The 16533-nt window shown below is 43.5% G+C and overlaps 2 protein-coding genes across 11 annotated transcripts in view; one reads left to right on the plus strand and one right to left on the minus strand.

The window, feature by feature from the left end:
* col11a2 (collagen, type XI, alpha 2) overlaps positions 1–3837 on the plus strand; it is a 63773-nt gene extending 59936 nt beyond the window's left edge. For 5 of the 9 annotated variants that reach the window (XM_077009524.1, XM_077009527.1, XM_077009525.1 and 2 more), the window contains exons 62-66: positions 375–660; positions 887–999; positions 1134–1202; positions 1370–1606; positions 1906–3837. In XM_077009524.1, coding sequence (XP_076865639.1) covers positions 375–660; positions 887–999; positions 1134–1202; positions 1370–1606; positions 1906–2052 — 852 coding nt within the window. In that variant the 3' untranslated portion in view covers positions 2053–3837. The remainder of the gene's footprint in view (positions 1–374; positions 661–886; positions 1000–1133; positions 1203–1369; positions 1607–1905) is intronic. The other 4 variants (XM_077009532.1, XM_077009533.1, XM_077009530.1 and 1 more) reach the window with 3 other exon arrangements.
* A 374-nt stretch (positions 3838–4211) lies between these two features.
* The window catches only part of hsd17b8 (hydroxysteroid (17-beta) dehydrogenase 8), a 42894-nt gene continuing 30572 nt past the window's right edge, over positions 4212–16533 (minus strand). For both annotated transcript variants that reach the window (XM_077009534.1, XM_077009536.1), the window contains exons 4-9: positions 9825–9920; positions 9261–9346; positions 9065–9149; positions 4804–4846; positions 4620–4694; positions 4212–4401 (exon numbers count right to left, since the gene is read on the minus strand). In XM_077009534.1, the coding sequence (XP_076865649.1) occupies positions 4382–4401; positions 4620–4694; positions 4804–4846; positions 9065–9149; positions 9261–9346; positions 9825–9920 (405 nt within the window). In that variant the 3' untranslated portion in view covers positions 4212–4381. The remainder of the gene's footprint in view (positions 4402–4619; positions 4695–4803; positions 4847–9064; positions 9150–9260; positions 9347–9824; positions 9921–16533) is intronic.

Genomic DNA, 16533 nt, shown 5'->3' on the forward strand with positions numbered 1-16533 from the left:
GGTAACATTAGTGTTAACATTCAGCAAATACCATAACAGTAGAAAATGTTGCTACATAATTTCTAGCATAAAATAAAAAGCATATATCAGCTATATGACAATAATACTGCCAAAATACATAACACTACAATGTCATGTATTTGATATAGATATATAATTTCATGATGATGACTTTTCTGTATTTTGCTGACACTTTTTTTTAGGGAAAAACAAGTGAGGTTGCAAACTGCAGCTTTCAGCATTGAGAGTACTGAGTGTAACATGTGCATGCCAAGATAATTGTATATTGTGCTGGAGAGTAAAAATCACCACCATACCTGCAAAAGCAGAAGACTGGTGGATTTATTTGTCACTCTGGCTGAACTTTCTTCTAGGGACCTCCTGGTGATGTCATCCAGCCACTACCCATTGAAATCCCCAAGAAGTCCAAGCGTTCAATTGATGCCAGCAGGATGCTCTCGGATATGGAAGATGAGGCTGCCTTAGCTGATGCTGCAGGCATTGAATACCTGATGGGCAATGAGGGCATGGAGGAGGTCTTTGGATCTCTAAGTTCACTGCGCCAAGAGATTGAATCCATGCGTTTCCCACTTGGAACTAAAGATAGTCCAGCTCGCACCTGCCAGGACCTCCACCTCAGTCAACCAGAATACAAAGATGGTATGGTGATCACGGATATTGTTTAATTGTTGAATGACTAGTAAAAATCTTGTTGAGAGTAACATTGTCTGACACTAACAGTGTAATGTCTTAGCTCACTCAGAAAAGAGTTTTGAAATTTTCCTCCCTCTCTGACGCATCACATCCTAGCTCAAATGCATGTCCAATATGCTCTACAAAACATACAAATAGTGAAATTTCATGTTTCTTTCCTGTCTCTGTTCAGGTGAATACTGGATCGATCCCAACCAGGGCTGTGCTCGTGACTCTTTTAAAGTTTACTGCAACTTCACAGCTGGAGGGGAGACATGTATCTATCCTGGGAAGGAAGTGGAGAATGTAAGAACATGGGTCACTGCATATCTAAAGTCTACATTACCTCATCACACAGTATAAAACCCCTCTGATCAATCAAAAGTCAGTACTTCTGTCCAACAGAATGCATAATGTGTAGTGCTCTCTGTCTGCTACAGGTAAAGATGAACACATGGTCAAAAGAGAAGCCTGGTTCCTGGTACAGTAACTTTGCTAAAGGAAGCAAGGTAACCATTTCTTCTTCCAGCTAAAATTACACATCATTTACCTAAAACTTGTTTCATTGAGGTTTTCTAACCAACAGAAAGACATGAAACACAAAATAAATATTTTGCTTTTACTGTGTATAATACTATAAAATTGGTTCCACTTTTTGCTGTCCATATTTTCACAGTTCTCATATGTTGACTCAAATGGTGAGACTGTGAGTGTGGTCCAGCTGGGCTTCCTGCGGTTGCTTAGCGTACATGCCCGACAGAATCTCACCTACCACTGCCACCGCTCTGTGGCCTGGTCAGACAGCACTGCTGACAATGGCTACCAGAGTGCACTGCATTTCCTGGGTGCTAATGAAGAAGACCTTAGTTATGATACCAGCCCATATATCAAAGCCCTCTTTGATGGCTGCTCTGTAAGTCTTGCCCTTTTCTTTTTTAATTATTTAAAATCAAATAAGTAAAAAAACAAGACCACCATAGCTCCTACATGCAATATAGGACAGGATACATTCAGTCTATGGCTGTGGCTCATTAAACATCACTGTACTCTCAGGAGGCTTTAAACATGATGGGAATTATAGGAATTTGAATACACAGCAATGTTCTAAAAAAGAATGGGAGTGGGCATTAACAAAAGAAATCAAGCACTGCTACTTTACCTGTTTACATTATTATTTTTTTATTCTAATGCTTCTCTTTTCTCTCTACCCAGTATCGCAAAGGTTATGACAGGACAGTTCTGGAGCTAAATACACCTCAAGTGGAACAGCTCCCTCTCCTGGACATGAAGATAACAGACTTTGGAGAGTACAATCAGAAATTTGGTTTTGAAGTGGGACCTGTCTGTTTTCTGGGATAAACACTCAGACATGGAAAAGGAGCAAAAATGTAAACCCAAATGAGATATTGACAAACTAACTTGGACATCAGCACTCATCCATCTGCACACACCTTCAATAGCAGTTGTATAAAGCAATGATTGATGTCAGTCATGCAGAGGTTGTCATGATCAGTGACAATCTTAAAACATACACACACACATGCACATGCGCACACCCACAAACACATTCACACACAAATATACACACACAAAAGCTGTTGTGAAGAAGGTCTAAACTCGGTCAAGTACAACCCCAGGGAAAATGACTCCAAACCAACTGCTGAACCAAGGTGAAATTCTCTTTCAGCAAAAAGGAGTAACGGTCAGCATGCAACAAGACATATTATGAAGAGGAGTGTTTTGGTACGAGCTGTTGCTTTAAAGTGGCAGCTCGCACTGGAAAGCCACCAAAGACCCCCTGCATCTCAGATCTCCCTGAGCCTCATCTTTCCTCCTCACTGTAGCTCTTTCAAAGCACCCTTACTCTCTACCTCCATGCTTTAGCCTTTCACTTATAGTCTTATAGAAACCCTACCCTTTTTACTTTACCTTATCAAAAAATGAGCTGCAGATTCATAGTTAGGACCAGTAGTAGTCGTTTTGTTTTTTTTTTTTTTTTTTTTTTTTTAATTTAAAGATAATTTATAAATAAGATTAAAGTAAGCCATACGATAAGCCATATGGGTAAAGGGAGTTTCTCACTGTTTCTGGATTGATGATTACCCTTTGCATTTGACCTTTCCATACTGTAATAAAATCCTTCCAGCAATGTTTTTGTACTGCACGTTTTCTTGAGCCTAATATATGCAATGAATTCAAATCCCCTGTAAATTGTATTGATGTGTTGTACATGTCTTGTAGAATGATTAAATCTGAGTGTTTTTACACACTGACTTAAGGTTTTGTAGGCAAACCATTAGCCCAGATCCAACTTATTAGTATTTATGAAGAAGAGCTTGAAGGTAGTTTCTTTAATACATCATTTATTGTTCATTCTCAAGAGAGAGGCACGTGCAGCTGTTATATAGAACAAAATATGTGCAGTATGACTTGTTTTGTTATGTATAGATTTGCCAGCATGCAGTAATTGATACCAGTTAGTCAAGGTACTCGGTACTCTCAAGACCATCAGTATTAAAACAATTTTCAGGTCATTGATACAGTGTTCAGTCTGGAAACCCTTTGTGTAATATTCTAATGTATTTATTTTTAAACTGAATCAAACAAGATGCTTTCCAGAAGACCAAACACTCTTGAAATGTGGTATTTCATCTGTTTTTTTCCTGTAGTTTTCTATTTCATTAAATATAAACATTGAAACCCAAGACTCTGCCTTCACTGTATGTCACACTGGTGGTGAAAGACGTAGGTCAGTGTGGAGCGTTAGAGGCTTTTAGTTGTAGAAAGAAAAACATGAGGCATGGGGATGCATCCACAAATGAACAACCACGATGAGGGTGAATAAGTGGGACGAAGGGCAAAGGTCAAAAATTCTACATAATCAAAGTATGGCAAATTAGTCATCTTATGAGGCAACATGAATTTTTGTTTTTGTTTCGTTTTATATCCTAGGGGGAGGGAAACTACAGCAGTATTTGTGAATTATTAAACAATGATTGTTTAATCTTGTCAACAGGATAATACTGAGGAAAGTTTTGCTATTTAAAGACCATCTGTTCCAACACAATATGGTGCAGAAAAAACATTTTTCTGTGTGGAAGTATTTTTAAATGCTGTTTCTGTAATATATTATCTTTAAAAAAGACATGACTCAATTGTTTTTATTTAACATGTTTGTTTGCATATATGGTAAAACATGTTGCTTACACCTATGGCTAACTATGTAATTTAATATGTTTTCCATAAAACAATATTGCTAAAACCTAGACCTTCATTCCACAGCACATTATAAAATTTTCTTTAAAATTAAACTGGTCATCTCTACTTGGCTTCTGTCATTTTAGCTTTTTTTCTCCAATTCTGCCCCTCATTTCTAGTGGCACCATGAATACATTACAATACAATACATACTTGGTACGCATGCCAGAATGTTTTCAAATGTGTCCTTATATGCATTGTTAGTACTCTGCCCATATTAAGATCATACTGTACATCCATTATTGGAGACAACACCTAGATATTCAACCAAGGTCATTTTATTTATTATTGCATAACATATATATAGTACAGACACAATTTTATAACTTTATAGACAAAGTTAATTTTATGAGTTTACGTAAAGGCACAAAGTTTATTTTGTACAGACACAAAGTTCATTTTAAGGGTTTGCGTATGGACCAGTGTCTCATCAGCCAATGAACAGGCCTCCTGAAGGTGTCAGGGGAGAAAAGTGAAATAAAAAAATGGAATAAATCTCAAGGTTCACCAGTAGTAAAATGTGGCTTATTTGGTTTTACTAGCTGGGGAGACTTTTAAAAGCAGCCAACAAGATATCAATCTGAGCCTTTTTTTAACACAAACGAAGAGCACAATTCCGAAATTCATGTAAAACTGCAGGACATGTTACACAATAAAAAAATCCTCACCTGCAACTTCAATGCTCACTCCAGTTATATACCGGCTATCATCTGATGCCAGAAATGCACAAACATCAGCAACCTCTACAAATACACATAGCACAGAAAAAGGTGATTTAAATATATATATATTTTCATATTTTAATGAGAAAACTGCCAGGCCAGAGCTTAAATTTTAGATATGAGGACTTACCTGCAGGCTTCCCCATCCTGCCCATCAGAATAAATGGTGTGATCTATACCAAACATTACATATGGATATAAATTGTATTTTCATGCATTTCAAAATGAGACATAAATGTGAATATTGGAAACTTAACTCGTAATGTCTTTATGGATTTCTTTGATAATAAAATAGAATTTTTGACTAAATATAAAACATTTTATAGGTAATCCAACTGGTCTGTCATCTGGTTTGGTTGATATTATAAGAAACACTTCTAAGATTAAGCTTTTCATCCACTCCCACAAGTAAAATTGGAGAAAATAATTGCATCACTAAATTATACAAATTGCACATTAGACTCAATTCCCTCAAAAATACTCAAATAAGTATTATCAGTTGTGACTGAACCTAGGCCCAAAACCTGTGTAAACCATGGACGAAATTTTGATTTCATAGGTGGGAGACACACAAATGGCTTGAGAACTGGATCTGACACCTCAAATGTAGGTGTTACTGAAAAACTATCTAGGGTAAGGGGCCCAAGAATTAGCACCTCAGTCTTAGAATTTAGGTTAAGAAAATTAGACGCCATCCAGTTTGTCCTGGACGCAGTTCTCAATCTTGAGAGTAGTAGTGATATCATTTGGATTGGAAGATATATACAACTGAGTATCATCTGCATAGCAATGGAAGCTAATGCCATGCCTACGAATGATAGCATATATAATGAGAATAATATGGGGCCCAGTACAGATCCTTGTGGGATGCTCTGAGCATTCGTTATTTACCAGTACAAATTGGTAACGATCTGTCAGGTAGGACCTGAACCAGGAGAGTGCTCTTGTGCCAATGAGTGTCTCCAGCCTATTAAGTAGAATATTATGATCCAATATTATGATCAACAGTGTCAAAAGCAGCACTAAGGTACGTACGTACGTACAGACAGACAGACAGACAGACAGACAGACAGATAGATAGATCGATCTTTATTAATCCCAGAGGGAAAGTCAGTTATTGCAGCAGCCCAGTTACAAAGAGAGCAAGAAGAATATCAGAATAACAATATAACAATATATAAAAAATATAATATAACAGTATGAGTAGTAGTAATAGATATCTAAATTACACGAGATTGATGTGCAAGGTAGTGGCATGGGTATTATGCAGTAAGTACTAGTGTTTAACTGAACGCAGTGACTGCACTCAGTAACAACAGAATATTAACAGTGTTAATATTGATAAGGAAAAAGTGACAGTGAAAAGGACAAAGTGACTGCATTGACGATATGGATAATGTCATAAAGACCAGCTAATGCAATTGAGCAGGACCTGGTTAGTCATTACTGTGCAGTAACGACTGGCACAGTGGAGAGCTGTTGTACAGCGTGATCGCAGTTGGAATGAATGATCTCCTGTACCGATCTTTGTTGCAGCGGAGCTGGAAGAGTCTGTTGGTAGAGGTGCTCCTCTGTCTGACCAGTAGCTCATGGAGAGGGTGTGATGTATTGTCCAGTATAGAAGTGAGTTTGTTGAGTGACCTTCTTTCCACCACTTCCTCAAAACCATCCAGTGGGCAGCCCAGAACTGAGCTGGCTTTCCTGATCAGTTTGTTGAGCTTCCTGGTGTTTCCTCCTCTGATGCTGCTTCCCCAGCAGACTGCTGCAAAGAAGATAGCACCAGCAACAACAGACTGGTAGAAGATCTCCAACAGCTTGCTGCACACATTGAAGGACCTGAGTCGTCTCAGGAAGTATAGTCTGCTCATCCCCTTCTTGTACACAGCGTCAGTGTTGGCCTTCCAGTCCAGTTTGTTGTCCAGCAGCACACCCAGGTACTTGTAGGAGTCTACCAGCTCAACATCCTGACCCATGATGGTGACAGGGCAGATTGTGGAATTCTTCCTTCTGAAGTCCACCACCATCTCCTTGGTTTTAGTCACATTGATGATCAGGTGGTTCCTTTTACACCGCCCAACAAATCTGTCCACGAGGTCTCTGTATTCTCCTTCCTGTTCGTCTTTGATGCACCCAACCACCACTGAGTCGTCAGAAAATTTCTGAAGGTGACAGAGGTCAGACCTGTACTGGAAGTCAGTGGTGTACAGGGTGAAAAGGAAGGGGGAGAGCACAGTTCCCTGTGGAGCACCGATGTTGCTGACCAGACGATCAGACTGGTAGGTTCCAGTTCTCACATACTGGGGTCTAGCAGACAGGTAGTCCAGGACCCAGTGGATCATGGGCTTATCCACCATCATCTTAATCAGTTTTTCCTTCAGTATGAAGGGTTGAATAGTGTTGAAAGCACTTGAGAAGTCGAAAAAGGTGGCTCTCACAGATGTGTTGGCCTGGTCAAGATGATAGTGAGCCTTCTGCAGTAAGTAGATCACAGCATCCTCCACTCCAACCTTCTGCTGGTAAGCAAACTGCAGGGGGTCCAGGAAAGGGCTGACCTGAGGTCTGAGGTGTGTCAGAACAAGTCTTTCAAGGACCTTCATGACATGAAGGTATGTCTAGCAGTATGAGAAAAGAAACGTGTCCTTTATCAGAGGACATTAACCCCCATACCGTGAAAACACAGGAGGGAAATAAAGACAATGGAAAGAACGCGGAATAAACTCAACGCATGAAAACAAAACTAAGGACGCCTGGGGAAGTGACTGGCAGCAGGCGAGAGCCGCAACAAAACAAAACCCTTCCCAAAATAAATGTGTAACTGATAGGAAGAGAGATAGCTGGAGGACAACTTGAGATGGGCCAATAAGCGGCGCAGGAGATAGACACTCGATTAAGTAAAAGGGACAAGGTAGAGATGAGAGAGAGAGCGAGAGAGAGAGAGAGATTAAGGTGGCGAGACACCTTCACAATGCGAGAGCAACATAGAGACTGGCAGAACAGAGAAAGGGCTGAGTGCGTAACGGCAAGCCAAAAAGAATCAGCAGTAATCCGTCTCCACAAGCTTCCTTAAGAAGCCATGGCAACAGATGAAACGGATCACTGCTGATTGCACCAATTCAGTCTAGGACTGACTCGGATGCCTCTTGTGGAGGTAGAAGGCGTGGCATCCGAGGCAGCCCTGACAGCCCCGCTACCATTAGGCTACATCTACTACCATAGCTGTTCTTATTGATGACCTCATGACTGTGCTCACCTCCAGGCTCCTCCCTTTAGTTATGCTGCTATATATAAGCCTGCCAGAGCCACATGCTAATCACTGGCATGTGAGCTATGTATGTCTATTTAAATCGATGGATGTTTAAATTGATAATCACATACTCAACCTGTATTTTATATCTTGGTTGCATGCTTCTACCAAAGACAATTCCATACAAGCACATGGGAGATGGACTGGCTTGCCAGTGGATGTGCCAATGCCGTGGTTCAATGTGCCATTGTCACAAGAGGACACGCTGATGCCAATTTCTACCTGAGGCTCACAATCTGCATTGAAGGGACTGTGAGTACTCAGCCTGGAATTAGAACTATGACTATAGAACTATATTTGAACTATAAATGCAGACATCTGCTACCAGGTTGCCCAATGCAGGATGGGTTCCCTTTTGAGTCTTGGTCCTCCCAAAGTTTCTTCCTAATCCCTGCCATCTTAGGGAGTTCTTCCTTGCCAATGTCACCTCTGGCTTGCTCATTAGGGATCTAGATCCATACGATTGTAAAGCTGCTTTGTGACAACATGTGTTGTAAAAAGTGCTGTATAAATGAATTTTACTTTGACAGTGAGCCGACTGATGAGTGGTGCACAATACAAAACATTAAATAAACATGTAGACATAGATGACAATACAAATGACAATTCATAGACAAACACGTAATGAGAGCTAAAAAGATCAACAATGGAGGGCAAAACACAACAGTTTAAACACACATTAACGAGGGGAAAACAAGAGGCAGGTGTAACAGGCTAACACAGGAAAATCTAATGAGAGAGAGGCAGCAACAACAGACATGCACGAAACACAGGCACACAGCAGACCATACCAAGGGTGCCCCTACAGGGGTGAAGTGTAATGGATAGTAATGTTGTGAAACTTTTTAATTTTTCTTCCCAGGTTTCCAGTAAAATAACTTAATTATTACACCCTCTTATAACTTTTGAGGTGTTTGACAGCCAAACATTTCATAACAGTCCAACCTTCATCCAGTGCATCCTGTGACGATTATTGACTTGGAATTGTACTTTTGATACAAGTTCATTTTGCTTCTTTCTTATGTATTTGCAAAGCATCAGCAGAAACATTTTATAACACATGGCAAGGCAAACCTTTATAACATACCTTATTCATGACTCTCTCTGGCACTTTTTCTGTCATAGGTGTGGCAATAAACCCTGGCAAGACACAGTTGCAACGAATCCCATATCTGAAATTATAATATATACCATCACACTGGTAATGAAAAAATCAATTTAGGAAATTGCAATAGTTGCATCGAATGACTGCCTAGTCTAATGAAACCTAATAAACAACCTGCCTGCTCAGTTCTTTTGCTGCAGTTCTAGTGAGCCCGTCCACTCCAGCTTTAGAGGCTGAGTAGTTGATTTGGCCAACGTTCCCAACCTAGTGCCAAGCAAGAACAAAGAGAAATCATAACAAATCACTAAAATAAAGGCTTCATTAGGCTACATGTAAAATAATAAACATTCTGATACAGTGAACACCATTTACATGACCATATCTTCTGTCATCTTATGTCACTGTTACATAACATTTCTCTATCTACTACCAGTGGATAGCTGAACTGGACCATTGACATTTTGTATTTCAATTTTAAAAGCAAGTTTGTTCTATGTATTATCCTATAGCAGCTGTGTAAGAGCCAACAAGGATTCAGGATTCTTGGCAATTATGTTTCAAGTAAATTTTCTTTACAAAAATTCATGTTATTCGCCAAGACAAATGTTTCTTAGACAGACTCTCACATGTGATGGTACATTGGAATGAAAACATTACAAACTGTTTAGCCTAAGGGTTAAAACAAAATTGGTTGCATGCATGGATGCATGTTGTTTAGATTTCTACAGGTGAGCTGACTGACCTTGCCCACTATGCTGCCCACAGTGATAATGGAGCCCTTTGTAACACCGGCAGCAACAAGAGCCTTGGAGACTGCCTGAGTTAGTAGGAAAGTACCCTAGAAGAGAAGTGTGTTTGAATAGAATCTGCACAATGACAGCTGGATGAAATGTTTGTTTTAAGTTCTTGAGTAAGGTTTTGTTTGATTAGACACAATCATGATTTATTATAATATTATTATAAGTACTGTTTATGCTGATCGTGGCATGTGAGGGTGAAAGACCCCGCGCCGTGGAGGTGAACGTACGGGAGAAGGAGTTTTTCACCTAGAGAAATTTTAAATATAATCTATCGATGAGATAAAAGGATAGAAGAAACACCAGAGCATCTTCCGAGAACAAAACCGAAAGTTTATTTTTAACTACATTAAGCTAAGGCTAGGAATTCTAAACATTAGATCGCTTGCATCAAAAGCTGTGATAGTAAACGAAATAATCTCAGATAACAGACTAAATGCACTCTGTTTAACAGAGACATGGGCTAGAGCAGGGATGTCAAAGTTAAATACACCAAGGGCCAAAAAAACAAATTTGCTACAAGCCGAGGGCCGGACTGGTTCAATGTTTATTAAAACATATTGAAATGATTGCACATAGCCTATTGAACCAAGACCTAACACAATGTATATTATTTAATGCTTAAATGAATAAAGCAATATTTTCTTATGGATCTGTCAGTAATTTCAAGTGAAAACATTTTTCAACAAGCAAACAGATAAAAACAAACTTCCTTCAAAGAAAACATGTCCTGTACATTAAATGAATAAAGTAATAAAGGTTTGAAAAGTGCTGGAATTTAGGCTAAAGTACTTGAAAATGCTTGAAATTGTAACGACTTTGTTTCACAACATATCTGTCTGACTGAACAGTTCTCCTGTATTACGTTAACAAATACGAGCCTCTTGTAATTCCAGGACGAAACATGAGAGTGTCACGGAACAGCTCCGGACCCCTCCCTGTGGGCGTGTGTCTACGTCGTCTGCGTCTTTCCGTCTGCGTCTGTGGCTCCTCGTGGGTGTGGTTGTGTCTGCGTGTGTTCATCCGTCTCACCTGTGGCCCGTCTCGTAATCACTCGGGACTCATGTAGTTTGTCTATTTAATGTGCGTTCGCGCAGTGTCGTGTGCTTGTCGTTGTCTTTAGTTTGCACGTTGCATGTGTGTGTGAGTTTGTGTTTTCTGTGCGCGTATTGCGCAACGCAACTTGAATAAAGCAGTGACGTTGGCTGCAAAGCAGGATTCGTGTCTCATCCTTGCTCCTACCCGCCACCGTCACAGAACGACAAGCCTACTCGAGACACCATGCCCGGCCACAAGTCCAAGACCAAAAAGGGCAAGAAGAAGACAAGCAAGCGGCGCCACCGTTCATCGCCCTCGTCTTCGCGGGGAAGCTCGCCCGTCCGGATCGGCGTCCTTGCGTGGTGTGAGACCGGTCCGCCACCAGAGGGTGGCAGTGGAGTGGAGGTGAACCAGCGCACGCCGGACAGCTCCACGCCTACTCAGGCGCAGCTGGAGGGGGACCCTGTATGCGCGTCCTTGCTGCGTCATGCTCGGGAGCACCACAACCCCGAGGCGGCGGAGGGGCTCCGCCAGGAGGTGGTGAGGATATGGAGGGTGTACCACTCCCCGTCCTCCAGGGAGCCCTCACCCCAGCGGGGAAACACCGTGGAGCTCTGCGGGTTGATGAGGGACCCCGAGAGCGAGCTCGGAGAGGAGGACTCCCCAGACGAGGAGGCGGAGCCGGACTACGGTGGAGGGGATCACTATCCGTCATTGGACGACGCTTCCACCGTGGACTACGGAGGGGAGGACTACCCCCCATCGGTGGACGACGCCTCCACCGTGGACTACGGTGGGGAGGACTACCCCCCCTCGGTGGACGACGCCTCCACCGTGTACTACGGTGGAGAGGGCTACCCCCCGTCGTTAGACGCTGCCTCCACCGTGGGCTACGGTGGAGAAGACTACCCATCGTCCGAGGTCTCCTGGAGTGGAGACAACGAGGAGAGCCCTCCTCCCTCGGAACTGTCCGTCGAGATCATTAAGGGGAAGTGGACCCCCTCTTCCGATCGCCCCAGTGACAGCGACATGGACTGCACCCGGGGTGGCAGCCCGGAGCGACCCATGGACTGGAGCCAAGGAGAAGAGGGGGAGGACATGGAGACCGAGGTCGACCGTCCACACAGCCCTTTCGGCACGACCGCCAGTGGCTCTGCGTCCGAAGCGTCCTTCGGCCGCGCAGCACACGGCACGTCAGCCGACCGCGCAGCACACGGCACGTCAGCCGACCGCGCAGCACACGGCACGTCAGCCGGCCGCGCAGCACACGGCACGTCAGCCGGCCGCGCAGCACACGGCACGTCAGCCGGCCGCGCAGCTCACGGCACGTCAGCCGGCCGCGCAGCTCACGGCACGTCAGCCGGCCGCGCAGCACACGGCACGTCAGCCGGCCGCGCAGCTCCCAGCGGAGGGGCTGCAGCCACAGCTGGAGGTGGAACGCTGCCCGCAGCTCCCGATCTCTCGCTCCTCTGGGCCCTCGTCTTGGCGCGTAGCTGGGCGCCTGTTTCATGTTTGTGTGTGCCTGTGTTCGTAAGTCTCCCCGTATATGTGCCTAATCCGTTATTCCCTTTTGTGCCGCTGTGTGTTAGTGTGCCAGTCTGTGTGTTTGTGAATGTCCCGTTGAATGTGTCTAACGTGTTTTCCCCCGTCTTCCCAGGGAGGGTGTTTTAGGGGGTTCGTGGCGGTCCTGCCGTCGGGGGTGACGGCTCTCGGAGGCTCGTAGACCAGCGGCTCCGGACCTGCCCGTCGGTGTAGGTTCAGGGCATTCCAGCTGCGCCGGACGCTCCGGGAGTAGCGAGCCCCTGGTGGCGGGTTCTGTCACGGAACAGCTCCGGACCCCTCCCTGTGGGCGTGTGTCTACGTCGTCTGCGTCTTTCCATCTGCGTCTGTGGCTCCTCGTGGGTGTGGTTGTGTCTGCGTGTGTTCATTCGTCTCACCTGTGGCCCGTCTCGTAATCACTCGGGACTCATGTAGTTTGTCTATTTAATGTGCGTTCGCGCAGTGTCGTGTGCTTGTCGTTGTCTTTAGTTTGCACGTTGCATGTGTGTGTGAGTTTGTGTTTTCTGTGCGCGTATTGCGCAACGCAACTTGAATAAAGCAGTGACGTTGGCTGCAAAGCAGGATTCGTGTCTCATCCTTGCTCCTACCCGCCACCGTCACAGAGAGAACATGAAAACGTTAAATAATGTGAAAATAAACAACCATTAAATAATGTGAATAAAAAAGCGAATTATTTTGAATAATTTCGACTATATGTATAAATATTTAACTTAATTAAGTTTAACTGGTGCGCGGTTACAAAATTCGAGAGGTGCACGACCTTGCGAATCGACAGCATGCGACGCTCTCGCGCATGGGCGGAGCCACTGCGATTACGTCATTTTCGCCGCGCAGACCCTCGCCACTTGTGTGCGCTGCAGTGACTTTGCGGGCTACCGTTGCATTGTGGGGAATGTAGTGTTTGTGCGTGCAAAACACCATCGGGCGGCTGTGGCCTTCGGGCCGGTTCTAATAGTAATTAAATATCATCCAGGGGGCCATAGATAATCAATTCGCGGGCCGGATCTGGCCCGCGGGCCTTGACTTTGACTTATGTGGGCTAGAGTAAACAAATATGTAAGTTTTAATGAAGCAGCTCCTCCTGGATACAGTTATGTTCATCAGCCCCGTATCACAGGGCGTGGAGGTGGAGTAGCCACAATATATGACACAGATATAGGTTTTACTGTAAAACCAACCACCTCTATTAACTCATTCGAAGATTTGATAGGTGAAATAGGCAATAATCTCATAGGCAATAAAACAAAGCTTAAACTAGTGACCATCTATCAACCACAGGGTCCTTACTCAGAATTTCTTAAGGAATTTGCTGAGTTTCTTTCGGAATTAGTCCTAACAATTGAAAGATTTGTAATTGTGGGTGACAGGACCTACTCACCGCTGTAAACACACCTTAGACTTATTACTTACTTATGGGTTAAACATAGAACATTTGGCAATTATCCCCCAAAATGATGCCATTTCAGATCATTCCCTACTGATATATGAAATAGCTATATACGATTTACATCAGATGCGCCATATAAAAACCACACGCACCGACACCACAGCAACATTTATAAACATACTACCAGAGCTACCGAGCACTATGCCACTGCAGCCCAATGAATTAGAACAGGCAACACAACAGTTTTATTCCACATTCAGCAATACCTTATGGCGCATTTCCACTAGGGCCTGCTTGGCGCGGTACGGTTCGATTCGCGACGGTTTGTGAGTGTTTCCATTAGTACCAGTACCCTGTGAGCCGGCCCCTTTGGGTACTTTTTTCGTACCGACTCGCTCGAGGTTCTAACCGTTCCGAAGCGGTACAGTTCTGTGACGTGGAGGAACAGCATGACACTGATTGGCCAGGGAGTGTCGTCACAGGTTGCGTCAGGAGAGCGACTCCTCCGCTATGCTATGGACTCCTCAGCCATTTTTAAAACCCAAGGAGCGAAGTCTGTTCCCTGGTCAAACGCCGAGGTACAAACCTTTCTGTTAATAATCAGCGATCAAAAAATCCAGGGCGAACTGGACGGGGCCACTAGAAATGTAAAGGTTTTTAGCGAGGTTTCCGCGCTAATGGCCACTCATGGCTACCAGCGGTCCGTTCAGCAGTGCCGGTCGGTCCAAGCTAAAAAAGCTTAACGCGATTACCGGGCGGTGAAGGACCATAACGGACGCAGCGGAGCAAACCGCAAAGACTGGATATGGTTCCAGCAAATGGATGTCGTATACGGTCACCGGCCAGCCAGTAACGGAAGAGAAAACGTGCTGGACAATGTCGGTGCTGGAGGCCACGGAGAATGGTGAGTGTATTGTGATTTCAGTTTTACTACTAGGCTCGTAAAAGATGTAATATGAAGGTAATATGAACGCATCTATTGTAAACGCAGGAATTTAGAGCTGTGTTTGTAGTTAATGTTACCACCACAGTCACTACTGTACAATAGCTAGCTCTTAGCCTTGCTAGTTGCTAGTTAGCTGTAGCCATAAACACAGCATGAGCAGCGATGACGTGCTACACATTTTGTGCAGTTACGCTATATTATTGTTGCTTTCACGGGAATACTTGTGTTTAATATTTGTTATTTTTTACGTTCAAGATTCCCCTTCCACTGACGAGGCGAGCGGAGTTGGCGGAAAATGTTTCCTTCAACCGGGCTTTCCTCGGGGTGCTTGGCGAACTTGTGAACACCATGCGAGACAGACGCCAGTAAAAGCACACAAAATGTTGCTTGTAGTACTATAAATATTTATTTCATATAAAGCTATACGTATATATTTGCTTTTTGCACTTTTTTAAAACTATAACTATATTATTTACATATGTTGTACTTTAAATATCTATATTTCATAATAAAGTTTGATTTCATTTGATTGTATGACTGATGCTTTTTATGCAGGGTGTGTTCAGCCTGTTTGAGTAATACCAAATTATTATCAATAATTAGAGCAATCACATACAATAATGAAGATAAAGATAAATAAGATACAATAATGCTATGTGTTAAGGGGCGTCGACCGGTGTTGTGGTCGTATACAAATGATGTCACGACACTACAACCCGCGCGCCAACAGCGACTCCACCCACATTGGGGTGGTTCACCATTGTAATGGAAACACAACGCGACCGTACCGTTCCGTTGCGAATCGACCCGTACCGAACCGTACCGCGCCAAGCAGGCCCTAGTGGAAATGCGCCATTAGACAGTGTAGCTCCAGTTAAAACAAAATTAATTAGGGAGAAAAAGCTTGCACCATGGTATGATGACCACACTCTTCTTCTAATACAGGCAGCTCGAGCAGCGGAGCACAAATGGAGATCCACTTCACTAGAAGTGTTTAGAATCGCATGGAAAGACGCCATAGTCAAATATAAACATGCCCTAAAAAAAGCTAGAGCCTCATATTATTACGTTCACAGGACGCAGTGTTATTAACTGTTCCTAGGATCAAAAAGATCACAGCAGGTGGAAGAGCCTTTTCTTTTAAAGCTCCACAACTGTGGAATAATCTTCCTGCCTTTTTTCGGGACTCAGACACAGTCTCAATGTTTAAAACTCGACTAAAGACTTATCTGTTTAGTTTGGCCTTTGAATAATCTGTTACATATTTACCACATCACATATCTTTCTTCTCCGAGGTTCACCTGGGGAGTAACACTGCAGTTGGAGCCTACAATACCAGTGTCATTGCTCCGACACGGAATGAAAACCTGGCGTTCAACCCAAGACATTTACATTGACAATATCAACACCCAGAATTTTCATACTAGTTACCTTATACTTAGTCTGATTGTGTGATTTGTTTGTAACCTGTGTATTCGTCTGTATAATTTGTTTTTGTGTGTTAACAGGCCGCCCAATGGAGGATGGGTTCCCTTTTGAGTCTTGGTCCTCCCAAGGTTTCTTCCTATTCCCCACCATCTAGGGCAGGGGTGACCAACCCGCGGCTCGCGAGCCGCATGCGGCTCTTGGCCTGGTTTCATGCCGCTCCCCAGCCGGTCCGCGGGCTCACCTGAACAAACGGGGCGACACACTGCTACATTTTCGTGGTGCACGGTTAGTTTAC

The sequence above is a fragment of the Brachyhypopomus gauderio genome, chromosome 6 (genome assembly GCF_052324685.1).
Source record: "Brachyhypopomus gauderio isolate BG-103 chromosome 6, BGAUD_0.2, whole genome shotgun sequence".
Taxonomy (NCBI): domain Eukaryota; kingdom Metazoa; phylum Chordata; class Actinopteri; order Gymnotiformes; family Hypopomidae; genus Brachyhypopomus; species Brachyhypopomus gauderio.